General features: G+C 50.5%; 1 protein-coding gene across 8 annotated transcripts in view; it reads left to right on the forward strand.

The window, feature by feature from the left end:
* Positions 1-19,003, forward strand: part of TENM4 (teneurin transmembrane protein 4) — an 854,243-nt gene that overhangs the window by 597,769 nt on the left and 237,471 nt on the right. For 6 of the 8 annotated variants that reach the window (XM_061407667.1, XM_061407664.1, XM_061407666.1 and 3 more), the window contains 2 exons: positions 3,853-3,951; positions 5,543-5,778. In XM_061407667.1, the coding sequence (XP_061263651.1) occupies positions 3,853-3,951; positions 5,543-5,778 (335 nt within the window). The remainder of the gene's footprint in view (positions 1-3,852; positions 3,952-5,542; positions 5,779-19,003) is intronic. The other 2 variants (XM_061407669.1, XM_061407672.1) reach the window with 1 other exon arrangement.

The following is a 19,003-nucleotide window of genomic DNA, read 5'->3' on the forward strand; positions in this document are numbered from 1 at the left end:
TTTGGCTGAGTCTCTTACACCCCAAGCACCCTGTGGGAGAGTCTCAGCTGCAGGGTGTGGGGTGTGAGCCCTGCCTGTCCTGCTTTGTCCCAGGGCCCTGTGGGTGGAAACCTGGTCCAGGACAGTGGCTTGTGGTGAGAAGATGGGCTGTGGAACAGGGCGGTCCCAGAAGAACCACTGGCCTCTGCAGCTCCCCAGCCACTTCCTCTCCCAAAGCCCTGTCTTCTGCATTTGGGAGGCAAGCTCATCCGGCCCTGGGTCAAAGAAATGGAACCCTGCTTCAGGCAGCCCAGGAACTGATCCAGGGCCTCCCCTCAGGCTTTGAAGGGAGCCAGTCCCCTCTCCTCTCTATGAGGAGCTCTCAGTACCGTCTAGCATTACTCTGCAGTGCCCTCTCCAAGCCCTTGGCTGCTCTTTCCTGATAGGCAGCTTGATGAGGTCAGAGAGATCTGGGTTTGAGTCCCGTCTCTAGCTTTTCATTGCTGTGTGATCTCAGGCAGTGTCTTAACATCTCTGGGTCTCAGCTTGCATATCTGTAAAATGAGTTAACAACAGCCAGCAATGAGAGGGTCAGATGAATCTGGCGGCCATACCTGAGCTCCCAGCAGCAGTGAGCTGGAGACCCTGCAGGACTGTAACCCAGGGAGGGCTCAGCAGCTCAGGGTCCCCATCAGGAAACCCTCATCACATTTATGTTTCAAAAGAACCAGAAACCCAGATGTTGGGGGCAGAGGTAGACACAAAATGTACTGGGGACTCTTGAACTGGGCGTTGGGTCACCAGAGCTCTCATTCCAGTTCTGCCACTGACTTGCTATGTGGGTGGGAGTAGGACATGTGTCTCTCTGGGCCTTGGTTTTCTCAGAGTCAGATGCGACCTAATAAATTGACCCAGACTCAGTTTTGAAAGTACGAAATAAGGCTTGTTATTTTAAGGCAAAGGCTTCCCAGGTGAAACAGTGGTAAAGAAACTGCCTACCAATACAAATGATGCAAGAGATGTGGGTTCGATCCATGAGTCAGGAAGATCCCCTGGAGGAGGGCATGGCAACCCACTCCAGTATTCTTGCCCAGAGAATCCCCATGGGTAGAGGAACCTGGCAGGCTATAGTCCACGGGGTCACAAAGAGTCAGACATGACTGAGCACACACACAGCACAGTTCAAGGCAAAGTAGCCTCTGAATGGGCAGCATTTCAGCAAGTGCGCGTGTACCCCCAAGTTCCTGAGCGATCTAGACGATTGACCTCGGAGTTAGTGCGGATCTGGACGCTCTCTCGGGATGACACGCACTCTGTCACTCTAGAGACCCTTTTCTGTCGTGTTGCCTTTTCCCGTTTGAATGGATCTGTACTTTCAGGAGGTAGTTGCCCATTCTCTCTCTCTCTTTAAAAGTTTCCTTTAAAATTACAAAATTAAAATGGCTCTTATTCCAGACACTGGAAAATCCCCACTGTTAACGTTTTGATCTTTATCCTTTGTCCCTTTTCCCTGAATATATTTACTTGCTACTGATGCATCCCCTGGAGAAGGAAACGGCAACCCACTCCAGTATTCATGCCTGGAAAATCCCATGGACCAAGGAGCCTGGTGGGCTACAATCCATGGGGTCGCAAAGAGTCGGACACGACTGAGTGACTTCTGTGTTGTGTGTGTGTGTGTGATGCATCTAAAAGATTAGATTTGACGGTCTAAGAGCACGGTCCTCAGCTAGTGATACGGGCCAGACCCCGTGTGTCCTGGTGAGCGTGCCACGTGGCCACTCTCAGGCCCCAGGAAGGCAGCAAGAGCTCAGCTCTGGGGTCCCTGGACAGGGGAGTGAGGGCCTGCCCAGGCTGGGCGGTATAGACTATGAAGAGACTGCAGGTGTCCTCCTGAAATGCAGGGAATAGAGGGAATAATAATAGAACACCCCCTGTGCTACCCTCAGTTAAACACCAACTACATGCTCACGATATGCCAGGCACACTCCCCTTGGTATACCCCATCACCCACAGTAGTCAGCAAGTATTTGAGTTCTTTCTACCATCTGTCAGGCACTTGCAGGCCAGGGGCTGAGAGAAGCAGACCTTCCTGACCCCAGGGCCTGTGTGCTTCCCACTGGGTCACACGACCTCCCATCAGAAGGCCTCCCTGCCTGGGGCCAGAAATGGGGCGACTCCGAGGGACTTCCGCTCCCCTGTGGGAACTCTGGGCTCTGTGGGATGCCCCAGGGGTGGCTTCCAGAACCGGCTGCCACCCAGATTGCTAGGTATCCCCCACCACGGTGGTACTCAGAGGCTCGGCTGCAAAACAGTGCTGTCTGAGCCCCTACAGTCCCTGGGAAGGCCAGTGGAATGGCGCTCTGAGACAGTACTTACAGCCCCTCCTTTGCGAGTCTGTGGGGCTAGGCAGGAGCAAAGCCACAGGCTGGGCAGGTTATGGGCAGAGAGGGCCTGAACGGGCCTGAGCTCCGATGGCAGACAAACTCAGTCTTCAGTCTGGCTCTGCCACTTGCTTACTCTATGATAGAACCCTGGGACTTCTCCAGGCCGTGCCATGCATGCCAGCCTACAAAACAAGGATGCAGTGGAGACTTTGCGGGGTTGTTGGGGAAGAAAGATTTACACTGGATAATAGTTGCACAGCTCTAGACAGTGGGAAGTATACAGTGGATCTAGGGTGCATGCATACTAAGTTCCTCGGTCGTGTCTGACTCTTTGCAACCCTGTGGACTGTAGCCCGCCAGGCTCCTCTGTCCATGGGGTTCTCCAGGCAAGAATATTGGAGTGGGTTGCCGTGCCCTCCTCCAGGGGATCTTGCCAACCAAGGATCGAACCCACATCTCTTACGTCTCCTGCATTGGCAGGCGGGTTCTTTACCACTAGCACCGCCTGAGAAGCCGAGATGTAGGTTAGGTAGCCACTGTTATGACTAGCCTTGGTATTTATTTCTGTAACCTTTGCCTAAACTCTGAAAACACTTCCAACATTCCTCAGTTGTTCCTATAGCAACCTGTGAGTTTAGCATTATTAGCCCCATTTTACAGATACAGTAGTGTAAGATTAGAAAAGGTTAAAGTGTCTACACAAAGTCACACAGCAAGAATGCGGCAGAAAGGGGGCTTGAATTTAGTTTTCCAGTTCTCAAGATCTGGTCAAAGTCAGAAGGATAGTCTCTGGCAGGGCTGGCCCCAAAAGGTGACTTTCTGCAGTCAGTCCTTCCCTGAGGCACAGACAGCAGGGGGTATCCACCACGGGCATGCTCAAAACAATTCAAATGAGGTGGCAGCAACCCTGAAACATCGGGAAACAAGACCCCACACACTTGTGTGTGAGTGGCGTCACTTAGCAGGCACAGTTGAGACCAAAGTGGCGAGTGTGTTGACTTTCATTCTGAGTCCCAGAAGGCCGCAGTGCATGTGGGGGACGAAAGAGCCCCCCATCTCTGTGGAGCTCTGTCCCTGCCAATCAGTCATCACCCAGGTCCCCGCACTGCCAAAGGACCCATTCCCTGCTCTGTACAATGGGGACGACACTGCCTTCCTTGTACTGTGCCTCTCTTAAAGACCTGGGATAAATGGATATCATGCGCCTAGCTCAGCACATAAGCCATAATCAGTCCGCCAGTCAGAGATGCGATGTGATGCACACAGCTGGCAGACCTACAGGTTTGTATGGAGGGTGCTCCCTCCAGATGCTCTGGGCCAGGCAGACCCTGGGCACCGGGCGTTTGCCCACAGCCCCCTCACCTGGAAACCACGCCCCGCTGGTCTTACGCACAGCTGCACCAGTCAGCCACTCTCTCTGTTTCTCTACTCTCCCCTTCATCGATGCATGACTCATGGCTTCATTCATGTCTCCATGTGTGTGTAGAAACCTAGGCAAGCAGCCATTCCTAGGGACATTGCAGGACAACCTCATTGAGATGGACATTCTCAGCGCCTCCCGCCATGATGGGGCTTACAATGACGGGTACGTGACGTCCCCATGCTCCTCCCCTCTGTGTGTGCTCTCCCTGTGGCTCCTGCTCTTGCATGCTGACCCTGAGACCTTTCCCTGGGACCTCCTGGGGGAAGTGATGAGGCCATGTTGCATGCCCATCCCCAAGCCTGTGTTCAACTTGCAAGAGTTTATTCTTGGAGTACCCTATCCCCCAGCATATTAACAGCAGTCTTGTTAATATGGTGCTCCCAGCATCTCATTGGCTGCCTTGGACATCCGGAAGCCATCTCATGTAGCCGCCTCTATGCAGCACAAGCCCTGTGTTGTATGTATGCTGGCCCTGGTGTTGTATTCTGTGGCCCGAGGCCTCTTGCACCCCACCAGGGTACAAGATCCCTCTCATTCTTACCTTCTTCCCTAAGACTTCGGGGGCATTCAGTACAACCAGTGCACCCCGTTTCCCAGGCCGTGTCCCAGTCATCCCATGGCCGTGGTTAAAGGCAGGCTGTGGAGGATTTCCCGGCACCTAGTTTGGCCACAGCCATGTGCTTTGACCTTGCCATTCTGCCCTCAATGCTATGGCCAGGCTGCAGGACACAGTTGCCTGTTTGTCCGCTGCTGCAGCTGTTACCAGGGGCCTGGAAGGCAGCAGACTGGCTTCTGAGCAGAGTTCTTTGAAGGCATTTGCTGCCATTCACTGTGTAACAGCCACTACGGGACTCTTGACCTTGGCAGAGTTTAGTAGTGGTTTCTTGGTTCCCACCCCTACCAAAGTGAAAGTGAAACTGAAAGTCACTCAGTCCTGTCCGACTCTTTGCAACCCCGTGGAATATACAGTCCATGGAATTCTCCAGGCCAGAATACTGGAGTGCATAGTGTTTCCCTTCTGCAAAGGATCTTCCCAAACCGAGGATCGAAGACCCAAGTCTCCCGCATTGCAAGCGGATTCTTTACCAGCTGAGCCACAAGGGAAGCCCAAGAATACTGGAGTGGGTAGCCTATCCCTTCTCCAGAGGCTCTTCCCGACCCAGGAATCCAACGGGGGTCTCCTGCAGTGCAGGCAGATTCTTTACCAACTGAGCTATCAGGGAAGCCCAACTCCCTCTAAAAAAAAAAAAAAAAGTTGGTATTCCATTCCTCCACCATGGTATAAAAGCAAAGGATGTATTGGAGGAGAGGAAAAACTGGCGGTTTCATAATATCGGGGGGAGGGGTGGGGGGTGAGGGCAGAATAGGATTTTAGGCGTTTTCCAAGTTACTGCAATAATTTTAGAAGACATCTAGTTCCTTCTCCAAGAAAACAGCATCCCAGCCCCCCGTGGCTTCCCAGGAAAAGGATCTCAGCACCCAGCCTTCTGTCCAGCTGGGGTGGGTTCCCCATGGGCAGGGCTGTCCCACTCGTGTTTTTGTGGAAACGTGTCTCCGTGTGCCCTGTTCTGTGGTCCGGCACATGATTTTCCTTATTCTCTGTCCCTCCGTCTCCTCCTTGGTGGCTCTCTCTCTCTCTCCGTCTCTCTAGGCTCTTCTGCATGCTTCTTCCACCGCTGCCTCCACCCTCAGGTCAGTGTGGGCTCCGGGGCGCCGGCTAACCCTGCCGCCCCCGGCTTCTCTCCGTCCACAGGCACTTCCTCTTCAAGCCGGGAGGCACCTCCCCGCTCTTCTGCAGCACGGCGCCGGGCTACCCTCTGACGTCCAGCACGGTGTACTCGCCGCCGCCCCGGCCCCTGCCCCGCACCACCTTCTCCCGCCCGGCCTTCAACCTCAAGAAGCCCTCCAAGTACTGTAACTGGAAGTGTGCGGCCCTGAGTGCCATTGCTATCTCGGCCACGCTGGTCATCCTGCTGGCGTACTTTGTGGGTAAGTACCCCCCCGCCCTGGGGTCCCTGGGGGCCCCTTTGGCCCAGAGGGCAGTGACCGAGACACCTGTAGGCAGTCAGAGCTTGCGGGGTGATCCGTGTGGGCCAGGCACCCTGGGCCGGCCGGTAACGACACCCCCTGCACCCCGAGACTGTTAAGGGGGCCTCTGGGACCGTCCCCTCCTCCTGCATGTACACCAGGAAGGTGGTGTGCGTGCACATCCTGGATGTGCATCCTGTCAGCCCCCTCGTGTGATGGAAGCCTGGCATCGGGCACCAGCACTCAGGACTGGCTTTTGAGGTGGTCGTCTATGACATGACTGTAACGGGTGATAGTCACTAGAAATGAAGTGGCAAGCTGGGAAGCTCGACAGCAGGCTGGCCTCTCCTGTGGGTGCCACACCGCTGCAGCGAGGAGCAGGGAGGAGGCCGCGAGCCCTGGGGCTGGAAGGAAGCTGCCACAGAGTGGGCTGTGGTGACCTCAAGCCAGGAAAGCGGGTCTGAAGGTGAGGGTCTGGCCGGGCCTTCCGGGGGAGCTGAGGTCCAGGGGGAGACCGTGGTTGGGAAGAGCCCCCGTGAGCGGTTGGCACTGGCTGAGGGGGCACACAGGCCGGGGGGCGGCACAGACCAGCCTGCCTAGCTGACCCCAGGGCTCCTCCCGTGTAACACACTCCTCTAGGCCCACCGCCGTGCCTGCAACACCCCCACTGCGCGCTCTTCTGATGTGTTTGCAGCACAGTCGGGTGTCCTGCTTCCGACCCCTGCCTTTGGTCTCTGGTCTGCTCCCAGGAAGGATGTTACTCTGGAGAGAGGCGTAGAGTCCGCTGCCTCTCTATAAATCAGCCTGTTAGTAACGGCATCCACCAGGGTTGGCTTAACCCTCTGTCCTTCCCAACCTTCAGATTCTATCATTCTAAGATGTACGGTAGGTGAGGCCAGCTTGAGAAGGCCTGGAATCCACGCTCAGGCATTCTGAGATCCTTCTGTTAGCAAAGGAAACCTGGCTGTGTAAACCCAGTAAATAGAAATGAAACTCACTGGCAGAAGCCAGGGGAAGGCAGAGCGCTGCCCACTGTGGGAAAGGACTCTGTGACAAGCAAAGTCACCATGGACGGGAGAGGACTGTCCGGAGAGGTTGTAGGCACTGTCTCAAGGAGTGATGAATAGTGCGCGGCTCCCGCTGGTTTGGGAGGAAGAGACTCAAGCCTGAATGGGGGTCTGGGTGATGTAAGCTGTAAAGTCACTTTGCTCTCAAGATCTTTAAGTAAAAACAAGTAATCAGGAAGATGATAACCCTCTGAACAAAGACTCCTTAAGCATCTGGAGCTGCAGTAAGCCTTTTCTGGCATGTCGGGTCTCTTCTCCGCTTGTGAAGATTGGGTTGGAGAATCTCGTGGCATCGAGATCAGGTTGGCATATGTGTTTATCTGCTCTTCTGTCTGATTGATTAGCTGTGGCCGCCTTGAAAAGCGGTGCTGAGAAGCCTCCCCAGGCTTCCTTCAGACTCCATGGAAGAGTCTGTGACTGATGGCTGATGTCTGTTGTGATCACAGAAGTGGAGAATATTGATGACAAACCAAGTATTTGCCACCCCTGCTCTGGGTCTTCGGGTAAAAAGGAACAGCCAGACTGGGAGCAGTCAGCTCCCAGCCAGGTTCTGCAAGAGCGTCAGGATTGATATAGTCTGGGTTACCGGGGAGGCTTGTGGGGTTCCAAGCACGGCCATCTGGCACAGCAGTTTGTCCGTGGCGTCACCGGTACTGTAACCCCACCGACCACCAGCACAGCCCTTGCTTTTTACTGACATTATTATATTTCATAGATGGGTTGACTTTTTTTTTTTTTTTTTTGGCTAATCCCAAACTCCTAATTTACCCGCCTCCCCACCTTTCTCCTTTGAGAACCATAAATTTGTTTTTTTTTTTTTTAATTAGTTTATTTTTATTTGAAGGATAATTGCTTTACAATATTGTGTCGGTTTCCATCGTACATCAACATGCATCCGCCATAAGTATATACATGTCCCCTCCATCTTGAACATCCCTCCCACCCCATCCCACCCCTGTAGGTTGTCACGGAGCCTCAGTTTGAGTTCCTTGAGTCATACAGCAAGTCCCCACTGGTTGTCTGTTTTACATATGGCAGTGTACACGTTTCCATGCTACTCTTTCCATCCGTCCCACCCTCTTGTCCCCGCCGTGCCCACACATCTGTTCTCTATGTCCACATCTCCAGTACCGCCCTGCAAACAGGTTATAGATGAGAAGGCTTTTGAACAAGCCGTGCAACTGTTCATCGAGAGACAGTAACTTGTTTTGTGTTAAAGTCGAAAGGTTTATACTATACACAGTGTAACTTAGTTCAGAAAGAAAGTCTAAGTCTCTATATATTAAATAACCTTTCTTTCTGCTGTCCATCCCGTGGGCTTCTTCCTCTTCCATTTAGTAAGACTATATCATCAATTGTCTAAAAGTAGGGGCTACTGTGGGAGCTCGTGGGTTTCCTGTCTAGGAAGGTTGCAAATAGTGCTTAATGACGACTAAGCAAGACAGAGGTTTATTCACTGAATAGGGCTCATCACTGGAGGACCTTTCATTTCCCTTCCCGCACTGATAATGTCAAACTCCAAAAATAGTCACAACCTAGAACCTGAGAGTTACGTTCTGTTTGGTGGGAATTTTTAGGACGTCACGCCTGGGAGACAGACTCTGAATAACCCTGACATAATTGCTCCGAGGAGGTAGGCGACAGGGTGGGAGTCAGGTTATACAGAAGTCTGCAGCGAGGAACAGGTAGTCTGAATATCAAAGGATTGTTGTTAATTAAGGAAAACCAGGTATCTCAAGAAATTTGGCACTTTTCTGTGTATGGGGGGATGAAAGAGGCTGGGCTCACTGAAATCATTCCTCTCGTGTATCTCGGCTATCTGAGGTAGGCGTCCAATTCTTGATTTTTAACGTCCTTAGTTCCTTGTTCACCGTTGGGAGTAGCAGCAGCTGCTGGATCACAAGCATTGTTCTCCCTTTTGGGTGCCCTCAGGGCTCAGAAATTCACGCTCGGGGGCCTGAAGTTGCTGATGGCTGCAACATCCTTGTTTACTGATATGGCAGGAAATACTCCATTTCAGAGTAGTCTTAGAATCTACAATTTTGTGAATATTCTTTTTCATTCAGCAAACCAAGCAGGTGCCTTCTTTGAGTCAGGCACTGTGCTGTGCGAGGGCCGACAGCGTGTCCCCTACTCTTGAGGTGCTGCTGGCTTAGAAGTGGCGATTGATCCAGCGTGACCCCGTAGTATATTACCTGTGACATGGGGAGCAGCAGCGGGAATACCAGCCCCCTCCAGAAGGGATCCGAGGAGGCTTCCTGGCAAAGGTGCTGTTTTAGCTGAGTCTTCAGGTCACAGCCAGAAGTAGACAGGAAGGAAAGAAATTTCACACCAAGGGATGTTTCCAAGTCTTGAAAGAAGGCCATCTGGTGGCAAAGACATTTTCTGGTTGAAGACTTTGAGGGGTATGGGGACCACGATTGGAGCTAATGCAGGAGAGAGTGGTCAGATTCTGAAGATCGCTCTGGAGGCCAAGTTCAAGACCTTACTGGATGGGCAACAGGGAACCCCTGAAGGGCTTGAAGCAGTGGCAGGGCACGTTTGTCTTAGAAAGTTCAGGGTGGAGGGAGAAAGAATGGGCCCTACTGCCTAAATAAGTCAGGGGAAGATGAGGGCTTCAACTCAAAGGGTGACAGTGTTGGGGGGGAGGGGAGTGGTTGAGGTCGATTTGGGAGAATTTGGGTCTCAAGTCAGGAGAGGTCAGTCCACTGAGAAGGTGTTCCTGCCGAGAATAAATACATCCTTCTGCCAAAGCCTGAGGTACATAGACAACTTAAAACGGGAGTTTAGGATCCATATCCAAGGGCCAGATCAGAGAGGCAAGCCTGGGGGCTTCCCTCTGTTAACCTGGAGACTCAGCAAGGAGACTTGGGGGCAGAGCTCACAGCAGCCTGAGAGTCTGGATTCCATTCCCAGCTCAGCCACCAAGCAGCTGTTTCTCCTTGGGCAACTTACTTCTCCCCCTGAGTCCTGATTTCTCCCTCATAGTCCACTACTTCGGAAGGATGCTTCTGAGTTTGGAGGAAGAGTTTAGCTAAGGCCGTGAGTGCATCACAGGTGCCAGCTGCGTCCCACGAGTCCTCAAGGGCTGGGTTGGCAGCCTGGTCCTTGCTCTCCAGCTGCTTGGCTCTCCAAGGGCCAAGGGTGAGCTCTTGTTGGCTTGGCCATCATCTCAGGCCGTGATGACTAATTTGTAAGGATCTATCAATTATTCAAAATCAAATTAATTGTCTCTGCCGCGCACAAATATCCTTCACAAAGACTTTTGCCAGCAGACCAGCTGATCTCATCAACAGGCAAGAAGCGCAGATCTTTAATTAGATTTTTGATGAAAAATTGTGTTTAATTTCAAGTATAATCAATTATTAATTACTGTAATGAGCGAGTCTGACTGGGTTTACTAATTAACTCATTTAAAAATTATGAATAACCTTTTCATTTGTAATTATTTTTTACATCCTATCAAGTTCCAGAAAAGAATTGCATCACCTCACCAGCAGAGAGGGAGTTGAAAACAGAGGGCAGAAAAGAGTTGTTCTTTCTCCGGGGTCTGCTCAGGGCTACCACGTCTGGATGGGACTCAAGATCCACTTGACTTTCAGTTTCTTAGTTGGAAAGTTTATTGAGAATGAAGCAACTGGTGACCTTTCGTTTGTAAACACATTGGCCACTGTTTCATAGGAAGATGGAGAAGCTGGAGTAGGCACTGATTACCCTTATAAAGGCTGCAGGACCCAGGGCCTCATCCTCGGGCTGTCTTCTCATCCCCTGGGATGTTTCTGTCTGCTCTGCCCTGGGCTGGGAACCTAGGGAGGACCCTCACTGAGCCTGAGGGATCTCTTAAGGATCACACAAAGATGTGTGATTTTTCCCTCCAGAAGGACGCCCTTTTCAGAGAGGCCACCACTGGGGTGGGTGCCTTGCGTTAGTCACCCACTCTCTCTATGAAGGTTTTCAGGTTGGTTCAGTCTCCATTTGAATACCCTGCCTTTTCTTTCCCAAAGAAAAGAAATCTATTCACAGAACAAAATGGGGAAAGAAGGGTGTGAGGGGAAGGTTCGTTATAAGTCGGACCTTGGAACTTGTGCCGTCGTGGCAATAATGCTTTATTTGATAGCATTTAATCATTTTAAAAACATTTTCGCCCCAAGAAGCAGGGTGGTTTAGAGGAGTAGAAATAACAGGGGTCACTTTTTGTGATTAATGATCAGGGCAGTTCGCTTCCATCATACCCTGTCCACTCGGCCCTGACTCTTCTAAGCGCTTTGCTTGTGTTTTCTCATTGAAATCTCCCAGCAGCCTGTGGGTTATTATCCCCATATTACAAATAAGGACATGGAAACCCTGTGAACTTAAGTAACTCATCCACTGTTACACAGTCAATGGCTACACTGTGCACTCAGCCTCTTGAGCTGATGCTTTTAGTCTGGTTTTTCCCCTCTCTTTTGAGCTCACAGTCTTAATCTTTATGCTGTAATTTTCCCATCTCAGCAGTGGTGTTAGTCACTCAGTCATGTCCAACTCTTTGCAGCATCATGGACAGAGTTCAACAGGTTCCTCTGTCCGTGGGATTCTCCAAGCAAGAATACTGGAGTGGGTTGCCATTCCCTTCTCCAGGGGATCTTCCGATCCAGAGATCAAACCCAGGTCTCCTGTACTGCAGGTGGATTCTTTACCATCAGAGCCACCAGAGAAGCCCATCTTAGTGTCTAATATTCTAAATTTTTGCTATGTACCTAGCATTGGTCCAAGCCATTACTAAAGAGTTACCATCTCTCTGAACACTCACGACAGTTCTGTGTCTTCTGGAAGAGGAAACTAAAGCTCAGAGAAGTTAACGCTTTGCCAGGGTCGCACAATTGGTAAATGACATAGGGTTTCAAAGGCCATATTCTCAGCCACTACCCTGTAGCTCAGATGATGGAGGATCAGAAAACCCCATTCAGGCCCTGACTCCATACCTTGCTGGCTGTGTAAACTTGAACAAGTGGCTTAACCTCTCTGAACTTCAGTTTCCACTTGCCCTATGGCTGATGTGGCTGGAATGATTAGGCCCTTTTTACAGGAGAAGAGACCGAGGGTAGCATTGTGGTTGAGAGCCTGAGTTCGAAAATAAGGCTGTGCTGTGCTGTGCTTAGTCACTCAGCTGTGTCCGACTCTTTGCGACCCCATGGACTATAGCCTGCCGAGCTCCTCTGTCCATGGGGATTCTCCAGGCAAGAATACTGGAGTGGGTTGCCATGCCCTCCTCCATGAAATAAGGCTAACTGCTTTTAAGTCCCAGTTCAGCTGCCTAATGTGCTTTGAGACCTCAGGCAAGTTAATTTAACCTCTATTAGCCTCAGTTTTGGAGAAGGCAATGGTACCCCACTCCAGTACTCTTGCCTGGAAAATCCCATGGATGGAGGAGCCTGGTAAGCTGCAGTCCATGAGGTCACTAAGAATCGGACACGACTGAGCAACTTCACTTTCACTTTTCACTTTCCTACATTGGAGAAGGAGATGGCCACCCACTCCAGTGTTCTTGCCTGGAGAATCCCAGGGACAGGGGAGCCTGGTGCGTTGCCGTCTCTGGTGTCGCACTGAGTTGGACATGACTGAAGCGACTTAGCAGCAGCAGCCTCAGTTTACCCATCTATAAAATGGGGATAATCATAGTGGCCACTTCACAGGGTTTTGTGATGTTCCGGTAAGATAATTTGAGTAAAGCAGCTATCTCACTGCCTGGCACAGAGTGGGCTCTCAAGAAATGTTAGATACTGTTATGATTATTAATAGGATCATTAGTACTGCTAGGATCCCATGGAAAAGAGTAAGTCTTGAGAGAGAACTTGGGCCAGCATCATCTCATGGCAGCGCCTGAAGGCTCCCCAGCATGTGTTAGTCACAAGGGCAGCTGACAGAACAACCAAGGGGACCTGTCAGAAAGCATTTGTAGGGATGTCTCTCTGTTCCAGGGAAGCAGCCGCAAGAATCATTACCCCAAAGCACCTTGCGTCATTTCTTTAACTAGGACAAAAGTTGATTTTTGCTTCCCTGCCAGTCACCTCTATCCAGATAAAACCAACAGCTCCCCTTGAGTTCTGAATCTCTGCATAAAAAGCAGACACTGAGGACTGCAAAAGACCGTGGAGTCACATCTTGAGGACTCTTCAAGCACCTGTCTAGCCAGATCAGCCTTTAAATCAGGAGATTTTTTTAAAGGCTTGTTAATAATACAAAAACCAGGAAGAGCGTTACATTTAAATGGAGACCCAGAGATTACCCTGGGATGCTGGTTTATTCTGTTGTCAGGTCCAGGTCCCTCTAGAGGGTGGGGCCTCATTTGGGTGATTTCTTTAAAGAGAGCAGGTGTTCTGATCTGACTTCCCAGCTCGCTTTAGTGGTAAAGAACCTGCCTGCCAATGCAAGAGATGTGGATCCAATCCCTGGGTCGGAAAAGTTCCCTGGAGGAGGGAATGGTAACCCATTCCAGTATTCTTGCCTGGGAAATCCCAGGTACAGAGGAGCCTGGCAAGCTACAGTCCATGGGATCTCAAAGAGTTACATACAACTGAGTAACTAAACAACAGCATTCTGATTGGAAGAGAATATGGGGTTCAGTGGAAATAGCTCTGCCACTCTCCAACTGTGTGACTCTTCTGAACTTTGCTTTCCTCATCTACCACTGGGAAGAATAGTAGTACTTCCCTGTGGAGGCTGTTAAGCAGGTTAAATGAGGCATGTGACAAAGGAGGAGTCTCTTGCTAGTGGCCTCGGGAGACAGCTGTTACCTGTCCTTGGACCTCAGTTACCTCAGCCGAGGATGGGGTGGGAGTAACCGATCCTCTTAGGTCCTTTCCAGTCTGCAAATTGGTGCTCATAGGAAATTGAGCCAAAGCTCTGAGGGTGCAGTCCCAAGTGTGGGCTGCAGCAGCCTCGGTAACTGCAGAACATGCCGACATGCTCCAAAACCATGAGAGACTCTGTTCAAATTAGGTTGCATTTTTCACCTCCACCAGCAGCTGGCTGAATTGGAAAAAAAATCAGAATCCTGTTCAAAGTGGTGATAGTTTAATTTATAAGTGAGAATGTTGTAGAGCTTAATTGCCGCTTTTCAAAAGGCAGCTTCTGGAGAGCATCGCTGGTTGGGATATTGCAGTTCGCGGTCTGCAAGAGCTTGAGTCATCCAGCTCTTAGAGTCATCTGGGCAGTATTGATAGAGGTGGACTTGGGCACTCAGTGTGACTTGCACAGACTTGGGCAGCCTCCCTCATGCAGGCATGGACCAGGCACACCTACGCACGTGACTTCCATGGCAGCAGTCCAAGTAGGAGGAGTCAGATTTCCCTTCCTGTTTGGTAGTGTGGTCTCCCATCCTAATGTCATTCTCTGCTGCAGTTGTTGTTCAGTCAGTCAGTCGTGTCCAACTCTTTGTGACACCATGGACTGCAGCACTCCAGGCTTCCCTGTCCTTCACTGTCTCCCAGAGTTTGCTCAAACTCATGTCCATTGAGTTGACGATGCCATATAACCGTCTCATCCTATGTTGTCCCCTTCTCCTACCCTCAATCTTTCCCCAAATCAGGGTCTTTTCCAATGAGTTGGCTCTTAGCATCAAGTGGACAAAGTGTTGGAGCTTCAGCTTCAGCATCAGTCCTTCCAATGAATCTTCAGGGTTGATTTCCTTTAGGACTGACTGGTTTGAGCTCCTTGGTGTCTATGGGACTTTCAAGAGTCTTCTCCAATACCACAGTTTGAAAGCATCAGTTCATCAGTGCTAAGCTTTCTTTATCATCCAACTCTCACGTCTATACATGACTATTGGAAAAACCATAGATTTGACTATAAGGACCTTTGTTGGCAAAGTGATGTCTCTGCTTTTTAATATACTATCTAGGCTGTCTCGGCTGCAGACTCTGTCCCAACACAGTGCTTGGCACAGAGTAGCTGTGCTCAGTGAGATATGACTGAGAACCAAAGACTTGCAAGATGGTAAAATCTGCTGAGATGTTTCCAGGCAGAATAGTGTGGGCACAAGCATGGTGGCAGAAATGTGCATTTTATGTCCCAGGCCTTGAGTACAGGTGAAATGGATGTGAAATGAATAGAGGAAGCATTAGAGATCAAAGCCAGGGTGATTGTAGCCCCTGCTGCCCCACAATTATGCCCACTTGGTTCTGCTCCTGCAATATCAGGATCTCAGATGCCATTGGCTTCCTAAGAAAAGGTCTGCTGCACTCTGGGCCTGGGTGTTATTAGTAAGCAATAAGGCTCATTTTCTCCCCTTTCTCTTCGACTTCACATCAGGCCTTTTGGATAGAAGCCATAGATTTAGCTTTATAGCCCAAAGAATGGGAAACAGAGATGATTGAACTTGATCTTTTAGGAGGAGGAAAAAGTGATAAAGATACAGGATCCTGTATTAAAGGCTTTCTTTCCAAGATTGATACCTTCATGCTGCTCTGTGGGAATTACTAATAGCGAGATATATATAGATTGTTCTCTTTATGACAGACCCCAGACACATATCCTTCAACCCCCAAAAGGAGGACTTGAGGAGGCCAGCATGGCTCCCTGCAGTTATGTGCAAGGCTGGCTCATGGGGGAGAGGGCAGGCTTGCTCCGTGGGACTAACGAGCGTAGAACAGGGACTAAGGGTGAGAATGGTGGGAAGGCTGACTCTGACTTGAAGAGAAAAGACTCCTCTCAGAGACAACGGCCTGTGAGGGTGGGTTGCCTGTGTCTGCAGCCGGAGGGGAGACTCAAGTGTCGCAGCTCCGCAGATCAGTGGCTCCCATCCGCATCGTCCTTCTGCCGTGACTTCCGACGCCACCCACACCAGGACTGATCTCCTTCAGATGAGTTTCTGCACCTATTAAATCAGAATAAACAGCCAGGACTAGCTGAAGTAAGTCATTCAACGTGCTTCAGCTCAGCCTGAAAGAAAATTGGCCATTTTACAGAGCTCCCTCCTTCCCCGTCCCCGCTTATCCTCCCATTGGCAGGACCCCACCAGGAGCCAGAGCTTAAGGGAACCCACTCGTCCCGACCATGTGGCTTGGTCCCCCAGGGCACAGCGCAGTGGGGAGAAGGAGAGGGTGGGTCTGGAGGGTGAACGGCTGGCACCAGCCTCCCCACTCTTCAGAGTTCTTGCCCTGGCACCGTTCAGGGCTCTAAACTAGGACTGAGACCCACACGCCACACAGGTGTGGCTCACTTACCTGTACACCCGCTCAGCCACCAGTCCCCGACTGCCTGTTTTTAAAATCAGATTTATTGAGATACAATTTACATATAGAAAATTAATGCTTTTTAGGCATCCCATGCTGTGAATTCTGGCAGCGTTGTTGACCATCACTACAGCAACACACAGAATATTTCCGTTGCCCCAAAGATCCCATTTGTCAAGTCAGTCCTCTCTCTCCATCCTCAGACTCCGGCAGCCACGCATCTAGTCCCCATCTCCATAGTTTTAGGTACCTTCTTTGAGACGTGTAGCAAAGAAGTGATGTATTTACTGGGTTCAAAGATGAGGTGTTACCTACCATAACCTTCAGACTGTAAGACTTCTAAGTGTTGTTGAGAAAATGTTAAGATATAATTTTAGAATTCAAGATATGAAGGCAAAGAGCTGGAACGTTTTAGGTTTCTCTGTGTGTCATTCTTGACCTCCTTAGAGGACTGCAGCCAAGACCACCGTGTCGTCAGCATGAATTCACAAGCATAGGCCCTCCTCCCTTTTTCATGGAACATCTTTTTAGGAACATATTTCTAAGTGTTAACACAAAAATCTCGTTCTACTCAGGTTTGATACCTCTGTCATATTTGTGCCGTTATTATATCATTGCTTTCCTCTATTTCCAACTGTTTGCTGTTATAAACAGTACTTCAATGACCGGAAAGAAAGAAAATCTGCTTTTTTTCCTTCTTTCACTGACTTTGGGGAGGGGGTGTTTCCCTGAGCAGGATTTCTGGGTCACAAAGTATAGACAGTTCAAAGCCCTCGCGACTCAACTGCTAAGGGCTCCTCAGAAGGATAGGACTGAATCCCTGGGTCTCCAGCTAAGTCCCCAGTTTCCCTGCCCGTCTGGGGCCTTGTGTCTGCTCTTAGGTCAGCTAGTCCAACACGTGCAGGTCAGGGAGGTTACAAGTGGCCCTGAGACCCAGAGAGGTAAAGGAGCTTCATTTGTGGAGGGAACCACCCGCCTTCTCCCAGTCAGTCTCTTCCGAAAGCTTAGCTCACGTGTCCCTTTCTCAGTGAAGCTCCTCTGATGACCTCACACTAGACCAGGAACCCAGTCGTCCGCACTCACAGTGCCAGGAGCCTCACCGTCATTGCAGCTGGGCCTGGGTCTTAGCCCAGCTCAGCTCTGTCTCCACTGAGACTGTAAGACTTACACTGTAGACAAGCTCTGTGGGGGCGGGAGTGGTTTCTGTCTTGTCCAGCGCTGTGGCCACAGCTTCTTGTACCAGCGTGTGGCAGGATGTAGCCTGTGTTCAGCAAAAGTGTGTTGAAGGAGAGAGAGGAGGCGAGGATGTTGGAACCAGAACCCAATGGATATCGCAAGGCGTGGAGTGGAGGGAGAGAAAATGGTAAGCATAGAAGCTTAGGCTCTTACAGGAAACAGAGACCAAAAGTCTAGAGGCAGGGAGATCGTAGGAGAGTAAAAAGCAGTTCCTGGAAACGAAGGGAAGGGGGGCAGCCAGGGGTGGCGTAAGGCACAGACCTGGCGGTGGGCCTTGGCCTGTTCCTTCCAACTGCGAGACTGAAGTGAGAAGCTCGCTCTCTCTGAGCCTCAGTTTCCCCCTCCAGTGAAAGCAGGTAATAGGCTATTGCAAGGAGCCTGTGACAACAGGGCACCTGCTTCTTTCTAACAAGAGCCACTAATGAATGAAGTCCATCTTCCCCTCCCGCCAGCAAACAAGGTATGTTGAATGTGAGGGCCAACCAGTCCTCAGTGTGGAAATGTCTCAAAAAAGGGCCTGAGTTTATTAGGATATTCATGTTTTGTAGCAACAGCAGCTACAGAGACTGACAGAGACAGCACACTCTTCCCAGGACTTGGGGGTGGGGGTGGGGGGTTGCCCCATGAGCAGTTCCAAGGCCCCTGAAGAGGCAGCATATCTCACGGTTGGTCAGGGACCAAGCTGTGTGTCCAGAATCCTCCTTCCCCAGCTGCACCCTGGGCGTGTGGAAGAAGAATTGATTTTTCCAGATTTTTAGCATCCTTGGGAAGAACCTGTCCCCAAGTCCTTGTTTCTATTCTGAACTAATTACTGTGAAATAACATAATTTAATTGCACTTAGATGCAGAGAGAAAGTGAGAATGGGCTCCCTGATGGCTGTTTTTCCACTATTGCAAGCACCTAGTTACAAAGAAGAGGTGGTACACTCAGGGCTGACTTAGAGCCATAGGCTGGGGACAGAGATGAGGGAAATCCAGCTAAGCAGCGCTTCATTGCCGGTGGGGGGCAGGGGAGGAGCAGGAAATGGGAGAGGAGGTGAGTTGGCTGTAAAAAGTGCAGTGTGTCCTTCCTTCTATCAGTAAAATAATGAAACCACAGCTAAACGGCTTCATCCTTCTAAAGACAGCAATGTAGTCTAAGAGCAAAAACCACAGACTTTACCTTCTAGTCCTGCTCACACAGGTTTCTCCATCCTTCCGTGTCTTTGTTTTCTCACGGATAGTTTTGTCCATAAATATCCAAGAGGTGTCTTGAGCATTAAGAGACAGAGTATCTATAAAGGGTCCAGCCGGCTGGGTGGTCCCTGATAAGTGCTGAAGATATGTGGGTCTCACTCTTCCAGGCAGCCAGATCACCCAGAGATTTGAGCCCCTTTCAGATTCAGCAGCCAAGGGCCATCTGCACACACAGGGACTTCAGGTAATCTGGGATGCAGTAGAGGGAGCTTCCGAAGATTGAGGTTCAAGACAGCGATGAGCATTCACTGAGCCTATCCGCAGGGCTCTGTCCTGGGCTACGGGGACCGACAAAGCCAGATAAGCTAGCATCACTGCCTTGAGTCTTCCGTGGCTTCATGGAAAGCCAGATGTGTAAGGACCCGAAGGCAATCGTAGACAGATGATAAAAGCATGTTACTGGGGTTTGAACCTTATCCTTGTGGGAGTCCAAAG

Source organism: Bos javanicus, chromosome 29, assembly GCF_032452875.1.
Source record: "Bos javanicus breed banteng chromosome 29, ARS-OSU_banteng_1.0, whole genome shotgun sequence".
Lineage (NCBI taxonomy): Eukaryota > Metazoa > Chordata > Mammalia > Artiodactyla > Bovidae > Bos > Bos javanicus.